Source organism: Heterocephalus glaber, unplaced genomic scaffold (genome assembly GCF_053883595.1).
Source record: "Heterocephalus glaber isolate CG9 unplaced genomic scaffold, H.glaber_assembly_v1.0 deba00001497, whole genome shotgun sequence".
NCBI lineage: Eukaryota > Metazoa > Chordata > Mammalia > Rodentia > Bathyergidae > Heterocephalus > Heterocephalus glaber.
Genome location: NW_028258320.1, coordinates 67566652 through 67594192, shown reverse-complemented (window position 1 = coordinate 67594192; position 27541 = coordinate 67566652). Strand labels below are relative to the sequence as shown.

General features: G+C 48.2%; 1 protein-coding gene across 10 annotated transcripts in view; it reads right to left on the bottom strand.

Moving 5' to 3' along the window:
* Hspa12a (heat shock protein family A (Hsp70) member 12A) overlaps positions 1–27541 on the bottom strand; it is a 159548-nt gene that overhangs the window by 63178 nt on the left and 68829 nt on the right. Inside the window, exon 1 of one of the 10 annotated variants that reach the window (XM_004838858.3) lies at positions 5763–5953. The exons of 8 other annotated variants lie outside the window; for them this stretch is intronic. In XM_004838858.3, the coding sequence (XP_004838915.1) occupies positions 5763–5805 (43 nt within the window). In that variant the 5' untranslated portion in view covers positions 5806–5953. Of the gene's footprint in view, positions 1–5762; positions 5954–27541 lie in introns of those variants that run through there. One more of the 10 variants, XM_021253352.2, reaches the window with a different exon arrangement.

Genomic DNA, 27541 nt, shown 5'->3' with positions numbered 1-27541 from the left:
TCCCCAAAGCAGCACACCCTAGCTCACACCCTAGTCCCCATGCCCCTGGTGGAAGGATGCAAATGGTGACACAGGAGCCAAGCAGAAACCTTTCGTACTGGTTCTACCTGAGTTCAGGTTCACTTTGAGCTTTGTAAATACTCATTCCCAAAGCCCATTTCCACGGAGAATTTGATTAGGATAGGTGAAGAATGGGAATCATAATGCCCTTGTGATTCCTACAGTTCTTCTCTTCCCATTCGAGTCCATTTCGAGCCTGATTCCACTGAAGAGAAGGTCTCCGTCTGGTGCTGGGTCCTGACTCTTGCTAGAACTTTCCAGGCTCCCTATGGACCACAGCACAGACTCCACGCAAAGCCTTCTGTGAGCAGCAGCGGCTACCTGAAGTGCAGTAACTTTGTTTGGGCCTCTATGCATTTATGCTGCAGTCACCTTTGGTTTATGCTAAGGGATACAGGATTTCTACTTATGGAACTGACATAAATACTCTTCCTGAAATAAAGGCATTTTTTAAACAGCGGATTGTTTTTAAAGAGAATCAGTAACTTATAGTTTGGCAGAGTCCATACATCTGGTGGAATCAGCAAGATGAACCTCCAACAGCTGAATTTCGGGAAGCAGTTCTTTGAGGACATGATATGCCTATAGCTGACAGCACTCAGCTCTCTTCTGACAATATCCTGAGGAGCAGTGTCACCTTGGCAAATGAACTTAAGTGACTCTGAACCTCAGCTTCTCCCTGTGCAGAATCACCCACTTTGTAGGGTGTTCCAAAAAATTAAGATGATACTAGAGCCGGGCATGATGGTGCACACCTCTAGTCCCAGCTACTCGAGAGGCTGAGGCACGAGGATCACTTGAGCTCAGGAGTTCGAGACCAACCTGGGCAACACAGTGAGAACTCATCTCAAAAGAAAAAAGTAATAATATGATACCAGCAACACATTTAGCATAGAGCTGATGTTTAAGAAGGATTTGCTAAGACAACCCAATGCAAGGGAGAGAGCTGTCTGTGGCTCCCCGTCCCACCCTAGGTGTTGAGGTCCCAGGTCTGATGTGCTGGACTTCAAGACTCACAGGGTTGGCTGTCCACTGGAAGAGGTCCTGATGTAGCGGGTCTGGGATGAAACTGGGGTTTTTAAAAAATTTAAATCCCCTTTTTTCTTTCTTGGATTTTTAATAATTTTACACAACTTTTAACATAAAGATAGTGAAATCTCAAAGATAAAGAGGCAATATATATGGCCTCTTCTATTTGTTCTTCAGGATGGAAGGAAATTCCCAAAGAGTACAATGTGTGAGATTTAACACTAGAAAGATACATATGAAACTTGTTTAACTGGTATGAGGGTTTGGGGAAGCTTTCCAGGAGATTCCAATAGGAGAACCATAGGGTAACTAACCCAAAGGATCATCCCAAGACCAAGAGAGAAGCTTCTTACATATAGGCTCCCAGAGGCCAGGGCATTACCTACTCCTATCACACACACACACACACACACACACACACACACACACACTGCAGGATCTGTGGGATCTTCCATTTCCAAGGGGCTTGCTTCAGACAGCAAAGTATCACAGGTCTCAAGTAATCAGGATCTGAACAAGTCAGCACACAGCCCCAAACCTGAGAAAAATCAGAGCAGAACAAGCCCTTCTCCTAAAGCCCCAAAGGAAAGCAGACCAAATTCATCACCACCACTCACACAAGGAAACTGATCCTGCTGGGCACTGGGGATAGAAACACAAAGGCCACCTCTCTCTTCCTCCTATGGGCAAAGGGCTAGATGAGTGACAAGGCCATTTGCTGTCAATCCATTAGCTCCATCTGTCCCCAACAGACCTAAGCAGTCAGGCACCCCTTCACCGACAGGGAAAGGCAAGTCTAGCTGGAGTCTTTGCACTACAAGCCACTTGGGTCCTTCCCACCACAACATATATGACTGCACATCCGGGAGAAGAGCAGGACCTGGCTCATCTGCCATCTCAGGAATGCAGTAGGGGCCCACAGGGGCCCCCCTGGGGGCTGGTTTCCTTGCTCAGCTCTGCCTGCTCTTCTCTGGGAGATGCCCAGGCCCAGGCAGGCCCAGAGTGCCCGTGAGGGCAGCGCTCCCTCCCTGCCACATGCTGCTCATTCATTAAAAGGCCCTGATCCTTGCCTGCCATTCTAATTATCCACGGCACTAATAAAGAAGCTTTCTCCCTTACCAAAGACACCTATTTATACCACAAGAGCACATCTCGCCCCCACAAGATTGAGTCGTCACTCAAAGCCTTGTTGGAATCAAAGTCTTGTCTCTTCAGAGATCATCTAAGCCCCACCCACCTCCCCCTCCAGCTTGGCCCACTTCTGAGCATCTGAGTTGCTAGAAGTGGCGCTGTGGAAAGGCCAGGATGTGGATGCCATTCCCCACTGCTGTGTTATATTCTCTCAGCACAGTGACATATTTATTGAGCACCTGCTTGAACCTTACTAAGAATATGGAAATGAAAGACATAGGCCCTGCCCTTGTTAAGAGAAAAGGGGCTAAGAGAAACAGCACAGCTTTAGGCTCCATGACTTACTCATATCCCAACTCCATTCTCCGGATGAGTTATTGGCTCGTCCGAAGCTCTTAAGTGCTGCACTGGCAAAATGGGGCAGTGATAATACCAACCTGTCTGATCAGTGAATGGGGTACATACATAAAGAGAGCACAAAATGGGCTCCCAAGAAACACCAGTTGGCATCACCAGTGGAGAAGGACCAGAGGCTTTCGGATTACACAAGTGCATCTCACTCCGATGCATGAATCCAGGAAGGCTTCCTGAGAGATGGCACCTGAACTAAGTTTTGAAGGATCAGTAGGAGTTTGCTATGCAAAAGCAAATGGTCCAGGCAGGAAGGAACTGCAGGGATAGTAGGACTCTGGGAAACACAAGACACAGAAGGGGGAGGACATGCACTGGGGGATGTAGGAACCACCACGCAGAAGGCATAGCTTCAGAGGCTGGTGTCGACACTGCAGCAGACCCCACACCCAGATCCTAAGTTCTGACACCCAGAGCATCACTTTGGCCTTTCTTTGGTTCCCATGAGAGCTGCAACTAGAGCCCTTTCCCTCCCACCTGTGTCTGATGGTCACAGGGAATAGGGCCGCCACGGTCTATTAGTCATACTCCCATTCAAACACTCAACACAATTCCCTGGGGGCCTATGACATGCCAGGCATGTGCTAGGAGAGGGCATAAAATGTGACCCAGACCCTGAGTCCAATCACCCCAGCCGCTTTCCAACTGTGCACCACTAGGTCTATCAGCTTGGTCACAGGACCCCCTCATGAGTCATTCATTCAACAAGTGTAGTCAGGGATAAATCCATAACTCAATATTCCCAAGTTTCAGCATACACTAAGTCCTCCACAAGTGTCAATAGTTAAATATTTGGTTTTATTAATCCTAACTGCCAGGATGGTAAAAATCCTACTTCCAAAGTCCAGCGCCACTTCCAGGGACCTCCAACCTCAGCAACCATTTTATGCCTCTAATAGGATGGTAACCTCTGATCACATCCTTGAGGGTTATTTAGGGGGTGTAGGCTCCTAGAATCAGATGGCCTGGGGCCCAATCAAAACTTCTTAGATGTGTGATCTTGGACAGGTCATTTCATTTAAGTTTAAATTTCCTGCCAACAAAGGAAATTCTGGTAACAGGCTTAAACAGATAAATAATTCATGTTCACTGCCCATCACAGTGAGCACGATATACACATGCAAATAATACACCTTAGAAATAGATAGGGGGAAGGAGAGTGAGCAGACCCTGCTCCTATGAGATACTACACATATCCTCCATTTTGCAGATAAAAGAATGACAACCCAGAGAGGTGCAGTGAGTTGCCAGGAAGAGGCTGCTCTTTGGGTTGCTATGTCCTAAGTCCATGCACCTGGAGTTGTCACTGGCCACCTCAAACTCATTGGAAGGGAAAAAATGCTCTAGAATAGGCCCTGGGGAGCAGTGGCAGGTGGCTCAGCACACCCTGCATGTGTCTCCTCAGCCTGGGTAGGACTCTTTCCCAGGCCTGGGTTCCTGTGTGTGTGTGTGTGTGTGTGTGTGTGTGTGTGTGTGTGTGGTGTGGTGTGTGGGCACGCACGCGTGTGTGAAGGCAGGAACAGAGCACTGAATGTGATTTTCAAGACAAAACAGTGTAGAGGAGTAGGTGCACATCCCTGCTCAAAATTCTGACTTGACAAATCTTAAGCCCAATCTTGCATCGGATACAACCACGCTCTCTTTATCTCTCAGCATAAGATACAAGAAACTGGTTCACTAACTCTGACGCATTAAGCAGTTCTGAAGCTCCTCATGATCATCCTAAATTTTCCCCCCAATTTAAAGAAAAGGGGTGGGGGGGGGATGAATCAATCCAGTTTCTGAGTGATGTTCAGACAAAGCCAGCTGCCAGACCACTGGTCCTGTCTGCCTGCTGGGGAAGATCAGGAGAGGCGCAGATTCACGGAGGGTGTTTGGTCAAGGCCTGAGCTCTGCACCGCCCTTCCCAGGACCAAGCCGGGTCAGGATCCCCCAGCCCCCACCCTGCGCTCTCCCACCACTGCAGTGCCATGTAGGGAGGCGCCTCCCAGCTCCGCAGGAACAATGGGCTGGGGAGGGGGCAGGTGCTGCTCCGAGCACAGCAGAGGGCGGGGGGATGAGGCCACCTACAGCAAGACTGGTATGCAATCAATGTCAATAGTGGTTGCCCCGCTGCTGGACTCAGTTTCTCAGGTTCTGGGGTCCCAGAAGAGGCGAGAGCCCCTCTCCTGGCTGGGTTTCTTTTATGTCCATGCATTTCCATTTCAACCTTGAAGGGAGGCTCTCCTGGAGTTCCAGAGAAAGCTCGTGGACCGCTCTCGGCTTCCATGACTACTATGGCCAAGGCCCTGCAGGTCAGGGACGTGAGGCGCCTCCCGCGCCCAACTTTGCCCACTTCCGGACGCACAGGAAGACTGGAATCCTAGACGGCCCGTCCCCTTCGAGGGCGAAGCTTTGATTTACACCGCAGGGCTCCAAGAGCTGCTCCTCCTTTTCCCCAGCCCTTTTCCTGGTCCTCTCCGGCTCTCCTACCACCTGAGTCCCAATCTCAGAGAGAAGACCCTGGCACCTTCGCAAAATGTGAGCGTTCTCCACCCTGGGAACCCCCGCCCCTGACCAGGAGAGGACAATCAAGACCTCGCGGCTCCGTCCTTCCCAAGCCCAGAGAATCCTTGGGGACGGGTGGGCTTGGGAGCGGGATATCCTTCAGCTGAGGGCTGCAGCCCCCACTCCGCAGCGTGAGTCCGACCGGGGCGGGATGGGGCGAGGGGTCAGGTCCAGACCTATTTCCCTGAGTCACGGAAATGAACGGCGGGATAGCAGCCCCGGAGCCGGCCCTTCACCGGCCAGCGCCGGAGAGCCCAGGACAGCGCGTGGGGACGCGGGGAGGCTTCGCGCCCGGACTCGCGCCGGGGCCGCGGAGGCGCCAGGTGGGGCTGCGTCTGCGTCGCAGTGTCCGCACCCCGGCCAGAACCGAGCACGTGACGGGCGGGCTGCCTCGACCCCCTGCACCCAGGGTCCTCCCGAGGCGCTGACCCCGGCCCCGCCTGGGCGGGCAGGATGGGGCGGGGGCGCCCACTTTTCCACCGCCCTCGAGGGGCTGCAGGGCGCGGGGCCGAGCGCTCACCCCTCGCCCCTCGCCTGCCCCGACTGCCGCAGCCGCAGCCGCAGGACCCGCGCCCGGCGCTCACCTCGGGCCCCGGGGTCGCTGCTGCCGGCCTCCTTGTCTGCCATGGTCACCCAGCCCGGGCCTCGAGAGGAGCCTCCGGCGCAGCGCCCGCGCGGGTGCGGGTCTCCGTCCACGTCCTCGGCGGGGTCCGGGCCGAGTCTGAGCCGCCGCCGGGCCGGGCCGCGGGAGTCCGGCTCTGACGCGGCCGCCGCAGCCCCAGCTCCGCCCCGCGCTCCTCCCCGGCCCGCCCCGCGGAGTCCCGAGGCCGAGGACGGCGGGGACGCCGCCAGGCGACCGGCCCCGCCCGAGAGCTCCGGGCCCACGGCACCCTCCGAGCCCGGCCCTGCCCTCGCGAGCGAGCTCGGGGACCCCGCGCTCGCCGCCCCGGTGGCAGTGTCCGGACCGAGGCGCGCCCGGGCTCCCGGCCCGGCCCGCGGAGGAGCTCTGGTTTCAGGGCCCCTGGGCTCTGCTGTGCGTCCGCTCCTCGGAAAGCACCGCGTAGCAGGGCCTGAAGCCTTCAGCAAGCCCGGAGCTCACAGCCTGCTCCCCAGAGGATGCCCACTCCTGTCCCCCGCAGTTCACTCGCACACCCACACGCCCCACGCCAGGCTCCTAAATGAGCGGTCCGCGGCGAGCTCCCCGGACTCCGCCAGGCTGCAGACCCAGGACCAGCAGAGGGGCTGAGCCTCCGGCACCGCCTCAGGCTTCCCCCCTCAAGGGCGCCTGCGGGACACCATGGCAACTCGAGAAGCAGGGAGGTGGAGGCTGAGTCGCGCCTTCCATATATGGCTCTGGCCCCGACCCCCGTTAGAAGTCTGAGAATAACGCCATTAATAATGCAAGGCTTCCACGGTGAATGATTCATACTCTGTCCTCAAGCTCCAAGCACACACGTGCCACCGGCACCTGGTGAGGCCAGCCTGGCCAGGCAGCTTGCGGGTCCACTGTGCCACCACCTTATCTTGACAAGGAGGGCAGTGATAAGACTCTAATGACCACAGTTATTGAGTCTTTCCTTGTCTCCTGACACTATGCTAAAAGCTTAAGCGCCTGTTTCCTTTCTCTTCATCACTGTTAATAGTTTACAGATAAGGAAACAGAGGCTTGGCAGGATTAAGTGGTGATCTCAGAATCATACATAGCTTGTGAATACCCCACTGGAATCCCCACCCAGATGGTAACCACCAGCGCTCCCTCGCTTCCTCAAAGGCATCTAGGGGACGCTTCAACATGCAGCCACCCATAGCTGATGGGGTGGCCGGGCGGCTACTGGGAGACCCCAGACACCCAACTCTGCTCAGAAGATGATAGTAGAGTGACAAAGCGGGCTGAGGATGTAGCTCAGTAGTAAGGCACCTGCCCAGCATTCCTGGGGCCTGGGTTCAGTCGCCAGCACTGCAAAAAGAAAACAAAAACTTTGCCTTCTGTCTGCCTGCATTAAAAATGCCAAATACAATCCCTGGCTGTGTGATTATGGTCAAGTTATGTAACCTCTCTGAGCTTCACTCCCCTCATCTGTGAAATGGGTATAATGAGAATGCACACAAAAGTCTGGAGAGCATTAGATGAGATGACATGCTTAGCTTGGGATCTGGCACATGGTAAAGGATTCAAAAAACATTATTAAGTCTCACACATCTTTTTAACAGCAGAACGGCGCCAGCTGTCCAGGGAAGTGGCAGTCTCCATGGTATTTGGAGGTATTTGCATCTCCCAGGATGCAAAACAACTTGTTCCCACAGAGTGCCCTCAGCCTACCAAGGCTGCTTGTTTGTTGAGATGACACCAAACCATCTCAGAGGCCCACCCAACACATGGGCTCCCAGTGAGGGTCGTAGAGACCAGGAGCACAGGGCACCCAAATGCAGACAGGAGGTAAGGTGGAGGCAGTTGTCCCGGGTAAGAGCCTGGCCCGGCCAACTGCAGATGGAGAAGGAGCTGGCCTGACCCTTCACCCACCGCACAGCTGCCTCCCACTTCAACTTGTATCTCCCCCACTGAATGAGTACTGGACTTGGACGGAGGGGCTGAGTGTGGCGCCAGAGCAGGAAAGGGGCAGAGTCGCAGAGGGTGGGCAGTGGGACAGGACTGGAGTGCTGGGCCTGCATGACTGGGCTGAAGCCACATGGGTTGGAATGTGAGGGTACCAAAGTCCCACGAACAGATGCCTGGACATTGATGCCCGAAAGAGTTCGTTATTCGGCACAGTTCTGATTGAGTCTTTCTTGTGCTCAGAGCTATACTGTGCTTCCCCCACCTACAGGCGGAAAGCCCTAACTCCTAGTGAGATATTCAACACCTCTGACACTAGGGAGCCCCAGCCTTCCTCTGTATTCTCGCCCCACCCTTCCTCTGCCGTGGTCATAAGCTGCTTCTGTCTCCCAGTTCTTCACCCCCTTCACTTCTCTCTACTAGCTCACATCCGACAACCTTAGGGCTGCACCTCCTTGCCCCCTCCCCAGGCGCCCATGGTATTCTGCACACCCACATACTTCTGCTTCTCTCCTCCCTCCACTCTGTGGCCCAGGCAGCTCAGCACTCCGGAGGCCCCCTGTTTATCTGCAGGGACACCTGCCTCCACACCCAGGGCTTCCTCCAGGATTCCAGACCTGCTGGGCATCTCTCCCAGATGTCTCCGAGGCCCCTTGTGCCCGACTGAAGCCCACCCAGCCCATTCTTTCCTGCCCTCTATCCTCTAATGTGACATCATCCACCACTGGGCAGCCACACACCTGGGCAGCTGCTGACACTCCTCTCTCAGAGTTTGTCAAAGCTCGGTCAATCTCCAAGTGAAGTGTGGCCCCCTGGGCTTCTGAAACTTCCTCTCCATCCTTCCTGCCACCATTCTCCTCTGGGCACCCTGGTCCCCTGCTGCCTGCCAGGGGTTTCCTGGAACTCCAGTCCTGCCCCTTTGTCCACTCTTTGTTTCTCTGCCCCTCCCCTGGATCCACCTCCACCACACACACACACGCACACACACACACACACACACACACACACACACGCACCTTCCATCCCTTCCTAGTTGCTTGCCTCTTACACTGGGATTTCAGACATGGAAATGTGTTCGATGCCCCTCATCCTACTACCACCAGCAACCTGGATAATGACTTCTTACCTTGAACAGACCTTCCCTGCACCCCACGCCAAAGTGTCCCTCCTCATCAGGGGCCTGACCCCAGGTGTCAGCACACTGACCATGACAGCCTGTCACAACCAGCAAGACCCCTCAGCCCCCACCCATCTGCCTGCTGCTGTGAAAAGGCCTCGGGCAGCATCTGCCCTCACAGGCGCTCTAGCCACAGTGACATGAGCGCGTGTGAGCAGGATAGGAGATGACACACTGGCCCCAGGGCTGGGTGCACAGAGCAGACAGCTTTGATTCTCAGAGGAACACAGAAGGCAATGCACGTTCTGCCTCACATTTGCCCTCGCAGCTTTACTAACCATCACAGAAATTGGGGCGCCCTGGTGAGCATGTTCCACTGGCCAGGTGCTGTCCTGGTCTCACCTAATTCTCCTGGTGGCCTTGCTGTTCCACAAGAGAGGAAAGGGAGACACTCAGCAGCTGAGGCACCTGGCCAGGCACCTGGCCAGGCACCTGGCCAGGCACCTGCCCAGGCTTCCTTTGGTGATTAGCAGCAGGGCTGGGTTCCAGGCTGGGCCTGTCTCCATGGTACTCAACATCAAGGAAGGGTACCACTTCCCCACCCTGACCCCTATAAACTTTCCCCCAAGAAAAACGTGAGGGAGATCATGTCACTCTTCTACCACCAAGCCCTTCAGGGACTGGTTTCCTGATGCCTTGATGACCTCTGCTCTTTCATCTCCCCCAACCCCCTATGTCCAAACATACATAGCTCTCCCTGAATATATCAAATCTAGTCTCCCTTGGGGAACACATCCCTCAGCACAATCAAGGACAATTATGTGGGAGGCTGACTAGGGCAAATTCCTCCAGGCTGTCCTCTGAATTCTCCTCCACACAGGACGCCTTGCTGCTTCGCCACAGCACACTCCACAGAACCACTTCTCTAACCTCTGGGTCCCAGGACCGAGGCTATGAGCTGCAGTGAGAAGGACACCCACCAACTACATGTTTCTGTTGGACAACTGAGTCCAAAACATAGCCCAGCACAGAGCCAAGGTCATCTCCCAATTACCTTACCCTGCTCGCTCCAGGATCAGGTCCCCAAAGAGATAATGCCTTAAGTAGGGGCCTTTCCCTTTTCATTTTGCCAGCTAACCCCTTTTTCCAATAAGTCTAAACTGGAATGTCACTTCCTCCGGGACACCACCTCACCTTGACAGTAAGGGTCCCCTCCTCTGTCCTCTCTGCCCAATCCCCCACCCCCCATGTCATAGCAGGATGGGGTCAGGATTATTATCATCCTCATCGTGCAGGTGACAAAATCGAGGCCTCAGAGGTCACTAGGTTCAGAAGCTGCAGAGCTGAGAAGACATCTCTGAGACTAGAACTCCGGCCTTTCCAACTTCAGGTTGCTCATCCTCCTTCTAGCTGCAAGTGCCTCAAGAGAGAATTTGCATCTATAGCCCCAGACCTCATATAATGCCAGGCACAGAGATTATTTAAATACTCAAGGAAGCAGGGCCCTCAGCTCCAGGCCTTTCCCACCCTCCCTGGGCTCCTGTTGGCCCAACAGCCCACAGACACTGCCCAGCCCAAACAGATGCCACCCTCCATATGAACTCAGGCCAGAGCCCAGAGGCAGGCCCAACCAATAAGACACGCTGTCACCTGTACTAACCACCAGCTGACAAAAGTGCCTAACTCACTGGATGGGGAGAGGAAATGGGGAAGCAGCTAGGTTCCCAGCTAAGAAGAAGCTGAAGACATTTGCTGATGGATGAGCTGCTAAGGGTAAGTTCTTGGGGCACATCAGGACCGACAGAAGGGAAGTAGAAAGGTTTGTGTCAGTTGGCATCTCAGGGACCTGAAGTCAGCCAGGCCCTGGGGACCTATGAACATAGCTCTCTGGGTCTGTTTCTTCCTCTGTAAAAAGGTTGAAGGATCCCTTAGGTGAGATCATTATGGGAGATAAAACATGTAAAACATTCAGCGTAGGGTCAAGCTATATGTGACCTGCTGTATCATTATAGAATTTACATATTTGGACCACAAAAATGCTTTTGCTCCGAATACGTTACAGAATGGATTGAGGGATAATTTCCTGGGCTACAGAAGACACGTAGACGTACAAGGTGATTTGCTTTTTAAAAAATGTTATCAAGAAAGTGTTTATTAAAAAAATCTTTTAGCTAGGCATGGTGGTACATGCCTGTAATCCCAGCACTCGGGAGGCTGAGGCAAGAGGATGCCAAGTTTTAATACAACTTGGGCAACCTAACTCACAGAGACCTTGTCTCAAAATAAAAAATAAAAAGACTGGGTATATAGCTCAGTGCAAATACCCTGGGTTCGATCGCTAGCACCACACACCCACACATAGACACACAAAGGAAAAGAAAAAAAAATTAGTTAAAATCTTAGATTTTACATAGAAAGTTTCCCCCAAAAAAGTACTTTGGACTTTATGATATGCTACCAGAATTTTGTCTATAAAGAGAACATCATAAAATTAACAGGACCAGGACTGGGACTTGCTATAAAAATTTACAAGGAAAGCCTGCGCCAGTGTCACTCTCCTTGACCTCTGACCTTCGATGCACTTAAAAAATCTAAGCTCAGAGCCAAATCCCAGTGTATACATCCTTTCCCCCTAGCTTTCCCACCCCATCTGGTGTAAATCAGCTTCTCCATTAACATTCCAAAAGACACTTCACATACACAACACGTGTGCTGCATGACTCTTCCTAGGCAAAAACTCCAGGGCCACAGGAAATTATTTCTCCAAATATCACAATCACTCAAGCCTGCAATGTAAACTTTAGAAATGCCTACTCAGGTGATGGAGGATTATCCACATATTTTTCAGAAGTGTTTCAAACAGCAGCAGGATCTGGACTTACTTTCCCAGAAGACTCAGAACCACTTAGCCCCCAGCCCTGCACAACTCCTGCTGCACAATAGGAGGGACATTCCAGAAGCCACATCTAAGGAAGACGGGGCGAAGGAAAACCAAAACAAGCACATGGCCCGGAGGGCTTCCACCAAGGCTGCAAAGAACCACAGGTGACTAGAGCCAAAGGCTTCATATTATGGAAAAGAACTGCTTCCTCCTTCTCTGGCCCACAGCCTGTGCCTGGCTCAGTGCAGTAGGTGTTCAGTAAAAGTTTGTGAAGAAATGAATGGATGGCCCAGTGCATATGGAATGGAGGGAAAACCAGGCCCTCCGAAAGCTAAGTCTCTTGTTCAAAGTCACACAATCAGTGACAGGTAGAGCCAAGTTCCAGCCTCCTGCCTCGCAGCTTAGCTTTCTCCTCCTGTCCTCCCCTGCAAAGTACCAAGTGGAAGAGGGCTCCTGCTCAGAGATTAAGCTCTCAGCATGCACACCCAAGCAGTACCTGGCAGAGGAGGAATTTGCCCTGCAGCTGTCTGATCTCAGGTCTGCCCTGCTTCCACCATGGAGCCTGAGCAGGCTGTGTCCCCAATGTCTAGCCCAGCACCTGGCACATAGCAGGCCTCAAGGAACATGTTGAATAAATTCAGTGATCTGATTGGAAACAGAATAACAGCTTTCAGAGCACCCTCACATCTCTCCTTTGGCTTGAATCGTATCACAGTACTGGGAAGGAGGCATCACTATCCTCAACTTCTGTAAGGTGAGAAAACTGAAGGCCCCGTGAGATCATGAACAGCCTTGCCTGAGGTCATATTTCCAAAGGGCTGCTCTAAGCTATTTGTTTCGTTCAAATTTTGTGCTTTACTTAAAAGTTTCATGTACATTTTACATTCTGTTCCATAGTATTTATCTGTTTGTTTCCTAAACAAAACTAATACCTTAGATTTCTAATAATTGTTTTTTAAAATGTATTAGAAAATTGCAAATATCAAAAAACTAGAAAGAACACTATAATGAAACCTCAGGTACCCATAACCCAAATTACTTCATTTTTAATAATCAGTTTTAAGTAAAATTGACTTTCCAAGGAGAAATCATAGTGGTTGTCATTCACACTACACATGTAAATAGGCTCATTTGATTGTCAGAGTCCTCTGTCTAAGAAGCACATACCTCCATTGGCCTCTGTTTCAGAGCATGACACTGAAGTTGATGAGGTCAGATCCCTCGCTAGAGCCACAAGGGGCAAGAGCCAGGAGACACCCGGAGCTGGTCTGCTAGCCACCTTGTGGCCCTGTAAAGAGCTCTGAAGGCTGTAAAACCATTCAACAAAATGAGTCCATGTCCTCTTTCTTTTAAGCCTAAAGTTTATAAGAAAGTCACATGATTTCCAGAGGCGCCCTACTTCTGATCTGAGACACAAGGTCATCCATTCATCCTTCCCCAGGCATGATTCTCATTCATTCTTTCCTTCATCAGACACCTCCAGGGCCCCTCACTGTGCTGAAACATAAAGTCTACACAGACGTGGACCCAGCTCTGGGGGAGCCTTCAGCCTTGATGAGGAGAAGAGAAATAGACAGGTCTAACCAAAATTCCAAGAAGACCTTGACATGTGAAATTTACTGGGAGATTGCTTGAAACTTAGTCTACCCTCTGTCTCCTTCACCAGGAAGCAAAGGCAGGAGGAAGGGAAGAGAATGGGTAAGGATATGGGTTAGAGAGTTAGATGATATTTGGGCTTAGATCCCAGCTCCATCTCTTCTCAGCTGTGCATCCGTGAATGAATAACCACCTTCTCCAACTCACTGATAAAGAGATAAAACTCCCAGATACTAAAGCCATAGAAACATTACATTATGTAATACTTACTCCAGTTTCTGCAACAAAGGGAGCCCTCCATCAGTGTTGGCCATTATAATTGGCGGTTACCCATAACCAGGTTTCAGTAATGAATCTCTGCTTGACTGAACAGAGCAGAATCTTTGGAAGAGTGTACACATTTGCCAGCCTACTATGATGGTTTTTGGGTTTGGTTTTGGTTTTGTTTGCTAGTGGTTTATGTTTTGCTTTGTAGTGATAAGGACAGAACTCAGAGTCTCACGCATGTTAGGCAAACTCTCTACTGCACACTTACCTTCCTGATCCCTAAGGTGTTTTTCTTAATCAACTTCTCCTCAGAAGTCTGCAAATTTGGGAAATAAATAAAATAAAAAATAAAACTTCTCAGGCTTCCCTGCTCAGCTGGCCGAGGGAAGTCGGCCACGTGTGAGGACAATCTGGTCAGTGGAACTGGGACAAAGATGCCCTGTTGTCCTCAGCCCTGGCACTTCAGTACACTGCATACCCACATGCATTCCGTGATCCTGGGGGCAAACCCTCGGCAGTGGAGCTGGAATGAACAGAGGAAGGGCTGCCCTCATGGGCAAGCCCAGGGCCCATCCAGCCTCTCTTCAGGACCTCCTCCTGGGAGGGCCAGGACCCAGATGATCCTAGACACGTGGCACACAATGAGCACTTCACTAACCCAGTAATCACTAGGAGCAGTAGTGAGAGGGCGTGAGCCCTTGTCTCAGGACCCCTGGCTCCAAGACCAGACTTTGCCAAGATATTCACTGTGGGCAGCCTTGGACAGGTCACCTAGCCTCTCTGATGCCCCGGCTCCTCACCTAACAATAAAGAAGAAAACCATGCTTATTTTTCTTGCCTCATCCTGCCTGTCACAGACGAGGGGTAAAAATCTCAGCTTTGCTTTTATGATCTTAATAAATTCAAGCTTTATATTCCTCATCTGTGAACTGGGCTTAATAAGGCTGTTGTGAAGGTTAAATGAGGTCAGGTTTGCCAAATGGTCCAGAGTCTGGCATGTAAGTGCTCTGTGATAGAGAATGGACACTCCATGGTAGAGAAGAACCATATCACTAAGTTCAAGAGTAATATAGTATTAATAATCAGTTCCCTTCTGTGTTTGCTCATTTTATGCTGGGCACTATGCCAAGCACTTGACTACCTCTGTACCATCCCAAAGAGCACAGGATGGACTGCAGCCCTACTGGGCACCGTGGTGGGCCTGCCCTTCCCTATCTCACCCTGGCTATACAGTCAACGGCTACATACCCAGGTAATGGCCCCAAACTACTCCACCAATGGCCTTCCCAAGCAGGCAGGTGGTAGGAGGAAAAAGAAAGGCATAGGCCTTGCCCTTAGCCGGCCTGGATAGACTTCACCTATGGAATGGGGAACACACTGCTCTGATGCCCTGGCTCGCCGAGAAGTCAGACAGTACTAAGAGCTGAATAAAGGTAAGGAGCTCAATAAAATACAATTATTTTATCGCAAAAAACATTTGTTATTTTCTCTATTTCCTATTTTGTCTAGTGTCCAAATAAAGTTCTAAGGTTGGAGAAAGAGAAGAACTAAGAAATCAAACTATTAAAGTTTAAATAATATATTAAGTTTCTGAGTTTTTTAAAAACTATGAAAATTGAGGCTAAGAAGAAAAATTGAAGAGGAAGGAGGCTTTATCACGTGATCTAACAGGTGTTTGTGTGTCTGTGAGTATGTGTGTATGTGTGTGTCTGCGTGTGTATCTCAGGCACTAAGTACTAAACAGTTACGAGGAAATACTCCCGAGAAGAAAATAGTTAAGCAAGCATATGAAAAAATAATCAACTTCCTAAGTCATTTACATATATAACGTAACATATATAAACAATTGTAAAAAAAATTGTAACATGTATATAAACAATTTAAAATGTACTAAACACAGGGTAAATTATAAAATAATAAAATAAAACTTCTAATGAGACTATGCTAAAGTCTATACCTTTATACATACACAGATAATGCCATTGTAAACTAATTAGTTTCATACTTTGGAAAATCATATGGTAACATTTAGAACACTTTGGCCAGTTAATCCTCTTAGATATTTATTTTACGTCAAAAGAAAACAACTATATAATGTAAAACACATGGATGACAGCTGAATACAATTGCAAATATAAATATAAAGGCAGAATAACAACGTGGGAAAACATTGCATATACTGTAATAATAAGTGGGGAAGTGCAGAGAAAGTATATGTATATAATTGTGACAATCACTGACATTACGCTTGCCTAGGGACAGACACCAGCCACCTGCAGAAAAATTAGATAGCTGTGCTAAGATGTGAGACAATACGGGGCCTTTTGTCTTTTCTAGGCTTCCTTTAAGGCTTTATCATTGTTTTTTTCCCTCCCTCCTTCTCTAAATTTTGTCCAGAAACCGACACAGCTCTCAAAACAAACTAGGCAGTGTGTGCTCGAGATCAGATGCAAACAAGCTCCAGTAAATACTTGTGATCAGAGCAAATGCATCACACTGCGTGCAGGGCCAAGGAATTTCACATTTGAACATGAAATGTCAGTCCCCACAAAAGGCCTTCTGAGGCTCCAAGAGTGAGCTCCAAACGGCTGCCCTTCCCCAAGCTTGCTTGCCAAGCCTATACACACCCTCAGGGCACCACCCACGTGAGGCCAGGCTCATTCTACCACTGTTTCCAAAGGCCTGTAGCCACCTCTCAGCCTGGTCCAGAACCTTTGATAAATGCTCCAACTTTGCCAACCATTTTGAGGGGCTCACAGATCCAATAGTGTGAGTTCATTTATCCATCCACTGATTTGTGCACTAAAAGAACCATGTACTAGGGATCTGTTATGCACCTGGCCTTGAGGATTAATGGGAGGGCAGGAAAACAGGGTCTTTGCCCAGAAGGAGACCACAGTCTCTAGGGAGAGACAGAAAACAAGAAAACACAGCTTCCAGTGAATCAAGGTTGGGCTAGTTCAGGAATAAAGCTGTGCCAATATCAAAAGCTAATGTTTATTGAGCCCAGACCAGGTGCCAGATGTGCTTTTAGGAGCTCTCCTAAAATGAGTATATAACTCATTATAGATAGGTAAGAGTTTTATTCTCATGTTATCAAGGAGGACACTGAGGCTCAGAAAGGCTCATCACCTTGTTCAAGACTTGTAGCCAAGTCTGAAGCCTGGGACTCTCACAAGATTGTCCACTCCAGTGCTCAGACTAGAAACCAGGCAGCCTCTGTCACGGTAAGGCTTGGGGTGGGTTAGGGTTCTGCAAATGGGAGGAGACCCCCAGGACTCTTGGGTTTTCTGTACGACATGATTTGAATATGATTTGCCCCCTCCAAAAAGCTCAGTGTTGAAATTTAACCTCCATTCCGAAGCACGAAGAAGATAGAGACTTAATCCAACTATAGTGTTTAGAGGCAGGACCTTTGGGAGGGGTTAGTAGCAGATAAGGTCATGGGTGGGGCCCTAAGATTGAATCCTGATGGCAGAATAAGAAGAGGGAGAGCAACCAAAACACAGATGCTCCCTGCCTCTTAGCACATGATACCCTGCACCACCTCAAGACTTTGCCAGCAAAGAGGCCATCCCCAGATGTGTAACCCCTTACCCTCCACCCAGAGATGTGAGCCAAAATAAATCTCTTTTCCTTATAACTTACTCAGCCTGTGATACTGTGGTATTAGCAATTGGAAAAGACTCAACACAATGGGAAACAGCACACTGGGGTCCTGGGTCAGTCCTGTGTTCCATGAGCAGGGTTATAAATCTCCAGGAAGAAGCAGCCCTTGAGCAGCTGAGTCCCTAAGGCCTGACGACAGGGAAATTGCTCACCTAGGGCCACACTGAGGACACCTGTGTAGGTAGCCTCGCCCATCTCCCACAGTCACTGGCCTTCCTCCACACACCCCTTCCCTTCACAGGAAGGTGGCAACAGGTTAGCTTCACCTGGTAGGATGGAAGAAAGGCAGTACAGGTCAGGAATAACAGTGCCTGCCTAGGTTTAAGTTCTTGCTGCATGACTTGAGGCATCCGTTTTTAATCTATAAAATAGGGAGAATAGCTGTATCTACTTCTTGAGGATGTGTATGAAGATTATATCCGTTAATATAAGTGCATGGAAAGTGGCAGCCTCACAGCAAGTGCCAGTAAATGTCAGCTACTATTGAGTATAGACTGAATGATCTCTGAACATAGCCACCTATCTAGACAAATTCAAATCCCATCAATCTACTTTCCTATTTACTAATAATTATACAGTATATGCATTTAAAAGACTGGAAGGATATATACTAACATATTAAGAGTAAACTCTGCATAGTGAGATTGAGTGATTTTTATTTTTTGCTTTACACTCCCCCACACATAATGTTTTCAATAGATAACATTTTCCTTTGATAATCAGAACAGAATCGATAAGTGATTCTTTAAAACTGTCTCAGCAAAAGTGGGAGAGGTGGCTTAGAAACAGTCGGTGGAGTTTGAAAGCCACATTTTAGTCCCCAGTGCCTTGATGCATCAATTTCAGTTTCATTACACCCCTCCAAGCCATCCTTCAAATCGGCAGCAGTGTTCTGTCTTGCTCACTCTGCTTACCCTTGTTGCACACTCAGTCCCTCCCATCCTCCAGGACTCCACGCATCCTCTAGGCAATGCCCATGACTTCTACCTGCCAGCTGTGGACAATCTACTACATACCACACCCTGGGATAGCTACTGTACTGAGTGAACTCTAAGCTGATGTCTAGAGAGCAATGACTTGCTGGAGTTCAAATTCTCACTTCAAGTCCAAGGCTCCTTTTACCAGACAGCTCCATGATACAGGGAGCTCAGGGATTATAGGAATATGGCCATACAGGAATATGGAGCCAGAGGAGGTAGTGCCTATTTCCTGGCTACAATCCTTTCCTGGGGATCATTGGGTGTTAACTCTGTACAAGTGTGTTTCTGTGCATGTGCATGTATGTGTGATTATGTTTGTGTCTTAGAATATATTCATAAAATGTTTTTCAAAGATTCTAAGAATAGATAGCAACACATGGAGCTTGCTCAGGTTTTTCAAAGCATCAAAAAACTAAATTTAAAGTCAATAAAATAAAAAGGATGGACTCAGATAAATAGAAATGGAAAAGTCTAACCCTAGGGGATGCTTTGAGATGGCAGCAGGCTTAGACTGATTCTGTCCTTGTTCCTGACCATGGAATCCTGGGAGTTGAAGGTCAGAAGGAACGTCAGAGGTTATGTTGAATCTTCTGTTCAATGCAGTAATCCCTCTGCTGCATCCCAGACAGCACATTTGTTTCCAGGACTCCCCTGATGGGAACTCAACACCTGAAAATATAGCCTGTTCACTCATCTCAGAGTGATGCCAATGGCTCATCTTCTCAGTTATCACCCCATTCGGAGTTCCATCCTCTGAAGTAATATGGAATAAATCCACCCTTCCATTCAAGAAAGTTTCTGTAGCCATTAGGATATCTCTAGCTACAAATAATAAAAGGTCCTGACTCAATATCAAACAATTTCAAAGAAAGGTCTATTACTATCTCTTTTGCTTGACCCAGGTCCACAATTAGCTTGACCACAGGAGAGCAGCAAGATGGCTGCAGCAGAGCCAAGTGTCCTGTTGAGCCAAAGAAAGAAAGTGTGTCTTCCTGTGGGTCTCTTTTCCCAGAAGTCCCTGAGCCAGTTTTTCCTTGCTTCTCATTGGAAAGAACTAGATCATATGACCACTCTGAATTTGGAACCCATCATGGGCAAGGACAAGGGATTACCTTTATTGGCTTCTGTGGATCTGAGTTTACTGCTGAACTAGAAACAGGCTCATCTTTCATAAGGATGAATGAAATTAAGGGTTTTTTCAGCAAGGAATAAGAGGGAAATGGATGTTAAGTGAGCAAGGGTGGGTTTGACAGCACCAACATTTGGTTTGTACATTTCCTAAAGTAGATAATGATAGCTTGCACAACCCAAGAGCCCTTCTGCTGCAGCAGCACCTGTTCCTGCTCTAAGGAATCACCTTTTCTCAAGAGCAACCACCCATCTTCAGCTTTCCTTGTGATTCTGTGAATTGCCCATGCCCTTCTAGTACATTCTTTTATAGCTTCAGAATCCAGACCCAATCTCTGTTGCTTGCAGCCAAAGAACTCTAAGCAGCCCATCCGATTCAAGAGGTCTGAGAGCTGCAGGTCCACTCTGCTGGGATGGTGGCAGCCTAGGACAGTGCACAGGAGAGTAGAACCTGTAATCCAGAGTCAGAATCTGGATTTTCAGCAATCTTCTGACTAGATGTGTGACCTTGGAGAACTCACTCAATAGCTCTGATCAGTCATTCCCTGGCATCTCCTTGTCCCCAGCATGGACTGGCAAAAAGTACATCCAACTCTAGAAATCCTACTGTAGTTACAGCTCCTAAAAGTAAAGCACCAGTCACTAGCAACTTGCTCAAAGGAATTACCAAATTTTAAATCGCATCACCTTTGTTTTCTTATTTGAAAACAAAGATACTAACAGCATCACGGGGTTTTGTGAATACACACATAATCTGTGAAAGTGTTTTCTACTCGATCAATGCTACAGAATGCAAGGGATTGAGTCTCAATACCTGCTGCAAACAGTGGCTTACTTATTCACATAATAAGTAAATAAATGATATTAAATAATAAATGTGTGCTGTCTTCTCTCTCCCTGCTTCTAAAAGGATACTTCTGTGGAATACTTTATGTTTGACTTCCTTTATATTAGTGGAGATAAAGGATAAAACATACACATTGTTGATGAATGTCATTCTATTGTATACCTAAAATGTACTAATGATTAGAATGAATAATCGATAACGTAAAATAGGAAGAAAAGGTCCAAAGGGGTAGGGGTAGTGGGAGGGGCAGGGGAAAGGAAAGAAGGGAAAGGAAAAATGATGAGAAATGGAAATAAAGTCTTTGTAAATAGGGAAGGGTGGAGGGTGTGAAGGGAGGGCTAGGAATGGGGAAAAAATCAGAACCAAGATGCATTATGTAAAGGTACAATTCCCAATGAGAAATGTAATTGTGTTGTATACCTACAATGTACCAATAAAAGAATTTAATACAAAAACAAAAACAAAAACAAAATACACATTGTTATGGTTTAGATGTAGAACATCCAGAGATGGGCTTTTGGAAGGTGACTGGATCAAGAGGGTGCTATACTCATTAGTGGATTAATCAATCCCCTGTTGCATTCATAGCTAAATGTGCTATTAGGAAGTGGGCCACTGGGGGTGTAACCTGGAAAGGTCTATCTACCTCCACAGTTCTCCATTTCTTCTCTGCTTCCTGGCTGCTATGACATGAGCAGCTTTTCTCCACCAGACCCTTTCACCATGCCATTTATATGTTGGAGTCTCCCAACCATGGACTAAGTCTTCTGAAACTGCGAGTCTCCTTTAAATTGTGGGTGTCAGTTATTTTGTCCCAGCAACAAAAAAAGGGAATAAAATATACACATAAGGTCAGAAAAGCCAGAAGCTAGCTGGATGTACAAAGGAAAAAGAATGATAGTTCTTGTGAGTGCATAAATGTAAGTTAATAAATGTTTAAAAACTGCTTTAAGTGGAAAGTAAAAAAGAACGGTACAGGGCCGGGGATTTAGCTCAGTGGTTCTGCCGCCTGCCTTGCAAGGGCCGGGACCCGAGTTCGATCCCTGGTACCAAAAAAAAAAAAAGGAACAGTACTTAAGAAGAAAATCTGCAAATTTGAAAAGAGAAACGTTGGAGAGGGTTGCCATGAATATGAGTGAGAATGATAGGTCAAGATAAGAAACAAAGGATTTTTTAAAAATTTTACTGGATGGTCACCCTTGGCATTTTCTTGAGAAACTGCAGGAAAGTTTTAATTTGCTCTCAACTATTTTGGGATGTACTGATGCTTATTTGAATGCCACACTGTGCTAAGCTGGCTTGAGTTGCAGCCAGTTTTTATGGATTATATACAAATATTCATTGTGCTCCTTCTACGTACCAGGAACTGTGCTAGACTCTGAATACACCATGGCCCTTGAGTTCATGTAGTTTGTGGTATGGCATAAGCATCTCAGCCTCCCCCAGCACCTCACTCTCCCATCCTGATGGTTGCCAATCCCTCCAGAGCTCCAAATTCCTCCTCTTCTGATCCATAGTCACATCCTTGGTTCAAGCCCTTGTATCTCTTACCTGATGACTCTGTCAGTTGTTCTCCCTGGCTCTAGTCCTAACCCCTTACCCCAATCCATTTTCTACACTGCTGCCAAAATGTTTTTTAATAAGATGCAAATTGGATCATGGCTTGCTCCTACTCTGAATCTTGGACTTCCTCCTCACCCCTTACTGGAGGAGTAATAACGCCCATGCTCAGTATCAGGTCTGGCCTAACCCAAGACCTCTCCTCCTTACCGCCTCTGCATCTCAAAAGCCCACATTTTCATACTTTCTGCCAACCAACTCCCAACCAGGCTCCTCTTTTTCACCTTTAAAACTCATCTTGCTCCTTCAAAACTCAGCTGGACATCACTGGTTCCCTCTAGAAAGACCCCTAGGAATCACTGGCCCTTAGCCCCACCTTGGCCAAAGCTAATCCTTTCCTGTCTAGGGCATTTCTCTCTTTGTGTTCACCAGTGATTTCTGCATGTCTGTTTCCAACACTCAATTGCCACCATCGCAGAGACAAGAGCTGCATTACAGTCACCTCTAACACAGCTCCAGGCATGTGGCAATGCACAAAGAAGTGTGTGACTGATGATAACAGAGCTGTCAGGGTATGGACAGATATACCCTGTTTGGGGATGGATGGCACTTCCAACATTCAACTTGAACTCCTGCCTGGTGGAAACTTGCTGCTTCTGAGTTGACCTATTTTTTTTCTATTTCATGGCATATGTTCAGTAAGAGAAAAAAAATGATCTTTTAGCTAATATTTTTTTTAAAATGTTTTCCAATGATGCCAGTGAAATATGAACATTTTCAAGTAATAAAAAATAGCAATAACTGTAGATAAAAAAATAAAAATCTCTGTGAACACACCACCCACAGATACCAGTGTGACATTCTGATAAAGGTCTCTGCAGGCCTCTTTCCTGTACATATATTACATCTGTCTGTGTAGTGTGATGTGTCCAGTCTCTCCATGCCACAGGGCCTCAGCTTCCGAGAATTGGGTTGGAACTGTCCCCATCAGGGTGGGGCTGGAAACCCTCTATGAGGGGCCTTGGCCTTGGGCAAAGCCATAGCTGGCTCCAGGCCCAACTTGGGGCCATCTCCAGGCAGATACAAAGGGATCATTTTTCTTTCTCTTGGTGCTCCAGACTAGGAGGTTTTCTGGGTTATGAGATTCAGCTCAACAGGAAAAGATCATCTGAAGTCTTCTACGAAAGTCAGACTTAAAGGCAGCTTTATTTTTGTCCAAAATAACCATGAATTATGAAAGCCATTGGTTGGAAGCTGGGACAAACAGCAGGCTTTTATGGAGAAAGCAAAGGCACTGGTCAGACCTCCACACTGATGGGACCACTGAGCCGCCTCACTTCCTTGCATCCTTTGGGGGTGTTTGTGTTTGAAGTCTGAAACTGATATCTCCAGATGAGGTAATGGTAGGAACAGCCCAGCACCAGGGCTGAGTCTCACAGGACCACCAGCGGCCTCTGTCATGTTGAATTCCTTTATAACTGACTTTGGGGAAAGCCACCTATGTGTAGTACCCTATGGAAGCCATATCTAAATGTGGATTTACTCTTTGATCCAGCAGTCCCACATTTAGGAATCGATGCACAAATATGAAGGACAATGCAAAAGGTTAATATTGTGGAATGATTTGTAACTGCAAAATATTGGAAACTACTCCAGTGTTTACTCAGAGACAAGTTGAACATAAACTATGGCGCATCCATTCAATGAAACCCTATGCATCCACAGGAATGAGTGAGGAAAAACCCTTACGAACTGACATAGAAAAATTTCCTGGATATGTAATATTAAATAAAACAAGCAAAGTACAAAAGACTATATAGACAGTATTCTACATTTGGTCACCTTACCTGGAAGGAAAGTGGCCACTGGCTTGGAGAGGAGCCAAAATGTGTTCCTGGGTGGACTTGACCACCTTCATTCCCAAGCTTCTTGGGATCCCAGGCCTCTCAGCACATGGACTATAAGAGAGGAAGGATGATTTCTATATCCTGGAACAAGGCTGCCCAGTCCCTGGGCCCTCCCATGACTACCTGAGTCTTTTCTTAAGGGCATTCAGAAGAAGGCCCTTTTGCTCCCTTAGTGGTTTTAATGCCTAGAAATGACATCAAAAAATTAACACAGGTTATCATTTCCTCCTCATGATTCAGCCAGCTTGGCCTGGCTCATGGGAATCCCATTCTTTTAATCATGTTTCTATTCAAAATCACTTTTGCTGGAAGCAAGAAACGCTGTTCACGTATGTTTAGTTCAAATCATCTCTCATCTGTTCCGGCCTCAAAATTTAATAAGCTAACAGTTTTGTAGATAGACTTCCTTTAAATGAAATGCCAGTGATTTAAAAAGAAAAAGCTAACATTGGCACACACAGGACCCCTGGGAACTTCTGGGTTTGTCTACCAGTCATCTCCAGAAAGATCCATCAGGCTGACAGCCAAACTGGTCTGGTGGGGGAGTGGAGGGTAGAGGGCTGCAGTCCTCCTGGCGCCTGCTGTGTCTGCCCCTGCTCCTGACCTCAGGGCTGCAGGCCTTCTAAGAGAATAAGGGCAGGCAGTCTGGTTCTAGCAGGTCTGCTGAGTCTGTTCCCTGGTGTTCCTTTCACTGCTGATTGACTTGGAGGGAAAAGTGGCCTGGGGACATAGCCCCTGGGAAGAGACAGCAAAGACAATCAATCATAGGGGAGGGGCCAAAGGCACCAGGCTAGAAAGAGCAGAGGGATTCATGGGAGAAGACGATGCACTGACTCCTTGCCCTTGGTTCAGGCACCGTGACCATCTCCTTTCTCCCTCTGTTACCCTTCTCTCTGCCAGTAACAGGAAGGGGACCAGTAGCCCTGCTCAGACAGAGCACCTCCAAGGCAGAGCAGATCGAAAACAACAGCCCCCCTTCTATGAGCTGCTGAGTGAAGGGTCAGCCCCAAGGCCTGTGGAGCCTCTCAGCAGGCCAGGGCAGGCTGGGATGAGGCCCAGTGATTGCACTATTGTATTTGTCTGAAGGAGCCCACAACGAGGGAGGGAAGGTTGCTAGTGAACTTTGCACCATTACCAGTGAGTTAGGTGACTGCAGAGAAGCAGGAGTTGGCTCAGAAATCCAGAATCACAAACCCAGGGCCTGTGAGGACTTTAAATCTCAGGCAGGAGACCATTTTGCCTCAGCTGGCAGGGAGAGGCTTCCCTGTCCAGGACGCCAATCTTCTCCTTACAGATGTTGCTCTTCCTGTCACCCTCCAGGCCTGGGTCCCAGCTCGGCCTCAGGCTCAAGTCTGTGAATGAAGGAGAGCCCAGCTCTAGGTCCATCCATCCCCTCAGGCTTCACAGGAGTCCCTCTCGGGTCTCCATTCCTTAAATCCACCTTCTTTCAGTGGAGAATAATTACTTCTAATCTCTTGACCCTCGATCTCACAAAAGCAGCCCATGAAAAACATTCAGCAGTTCCTAAAAATTTAAACATACATTGAACAAGTAACCCTGAAATTCTGCTCCTAGGTATGCACCCAAGAAAACTGAAAACCTAACCTTACACAATAACTCTGTACACAAATGTTCATAGCAGTACTACTCATAATAGCCAAAAGGTAAGGTTGTTGATTGGCATGTTTAAATGCAATGTGGTCTATCCATGTAAGACAATATTATTCAGCTGCAGAGAAAGGAATAAAGGTCTCACACATGCTGCAACATAAATGAACCTTGAAAGTAGTACAACACATGTTGTATGATTCCACTTCGATGAAATGTCAAGGTGAGGCAAATCCATAGAGCTCAGGATGGGGTGGGGGTGAGGAATAGGAGGGACTAGACACTGAGTCTTCTCTTTCGGATGATGGAAACATTTTGAAATTAAATAGTGGTGATAGCTGCATAGCACAGTGAATACACAGAAATCTCACTAACTTATATACTTTAAAATAGAGAATTTTGTTATATAAATTATGCTTCAATTTTTTAAAAAAGCAGCTTGCTAGAGTCACTCTGACTTTGACCCCAGCACAGCTTCACTCTCCAGGGCAAGCTTGTCCCACTGAATCATCTTTTAACTCCATATCCCTGCTTCCTGGGACTCACCCAGTGCTGTGCTACCCTCTCTTTCCCCCAGGACACACTTTCTTGTCTGCACTGGACCTCGCCATTCTGCCTGTTATGGCTTATGTTTAGTGTCCCTCCAAAGCCTCATGCGGTCATAGGTGGGGCTTTTTCAGAGGTGGCTGGATCTAGAGGGTGTGGCCCTGGAATTGATATGGTGCAATGTAGGATGAAGAGCACTAGGATTAAGGCTACCCACCCTAATAGCCTGGATAAGATATAAGGGACAGAAAGAGCTGTAGTCATCCCTTGTTGCTTTGCTGCCTTCTACCCACCATGAACTGTTTCTCCTCTGCAATGCCACCCTGCCTTGGAGCCAGCCAATGATGGCCTGAAACCTCTACAAACTGTGAGCTAAATAAACCTTTCCTCCTTTAACTTTGGGTTTCAGGTATTTTGTCTCAGCAACAAGACAAGTAACCAAGACACTGCCCAGCCCCAAATGTTTCTGCTGTGTGGCATCAGACTCAGTCAGGTTTGGTGACCTGGGTGACAACTAGCACAGAACACCCAGACATAAAAATCAGACTATTGACACCTCTGTCCTTGGGAATCCCTTGGGCAGGCCACCACCAGGTTTCCTTGCTAATCAATGGTCACTGGCTCCCCTTGCTTTAGCCACCAACCTTCCTCCTGGGCAGAACCTCTACACTGAACCTCAAGGACCCCCTCTTAGCAATCAAACAAACTTTAGTAATGGCCTCCCTGGGCACTTGCTTGGGATGCTTTCCCTGCCCTCCCTGTTGCAGCCACAAAACACCCAGCGACCACATGAAGGGGTGGTCTTGCCTCCAACGTAGACTACTGTAGTCTTCCATTGCCAGGGCTGGGTCCAGGGTGACCAACGCACCAGGAATTTGTCCACAGAAGCTGTGTCATCCTGTCTGGGCATTACTTTTACCTTGAATGATACTGTCACTAAGACTACCCACCTGCCTCCCCCACCACTGCCACCCTAACCATGGACATTTGCCCTGGCCCAGGGCAGCTATGCTATCAATTCCTCCATCCTAAGAGCATGACTTGGAGCGCTACAGAGAATCATGGCTCACAAACATGCTAATTAGGTTTAGGCAATAGAGCTCAATAAATTAGAGCAAAATGGCTATTGATTCAGTTATCAGCTCCCCTGGAGATGCACAAAGCAGCTTCAAAGATGATGGCAGAGGAATAAGCACCTCAGATACCATTTATTCTTCAAAGCCGTGATCTTCACAGTAATTTGCTTTTTTAAGAACACGCAGGTTGAGGAGGATATTTTAACAAATGTAGGCTTCAGCTTCTTTTGCTTAAAATTCCTTGCACCTCCCATTTCAAGTACTCTCACTAGAGCACCAGCTCTCTGGGAGAAAGCTCAAGAGGCTGGTGGCCACAAAGCTACAAGGTCACTCAAAGTGGAGCCAAGCTCAGGGCCCCACCCTTCTCATCCAGGGCAAGGCGAGCAAGCAGAGGAGCAGCCGCTCTGACCATGTGAGTCCTGGAGAAGGAGATGCAGTGTGATCCCTATGTTGTGAATGAGAAAACCGAGGCTTAGAGAGGTTGGTGACTTTGTGTGGTCACTCAGCTGCAGAAAACAGAGCAGGGACACCTGATTCTCACGGAACTACCGAGAGTTTGCATCCATGGACCCCTGTGAGTGCTGCTGGTGAAGTTCCCAGCAAGTCCTCAGATGAAAGGCTTCCTGC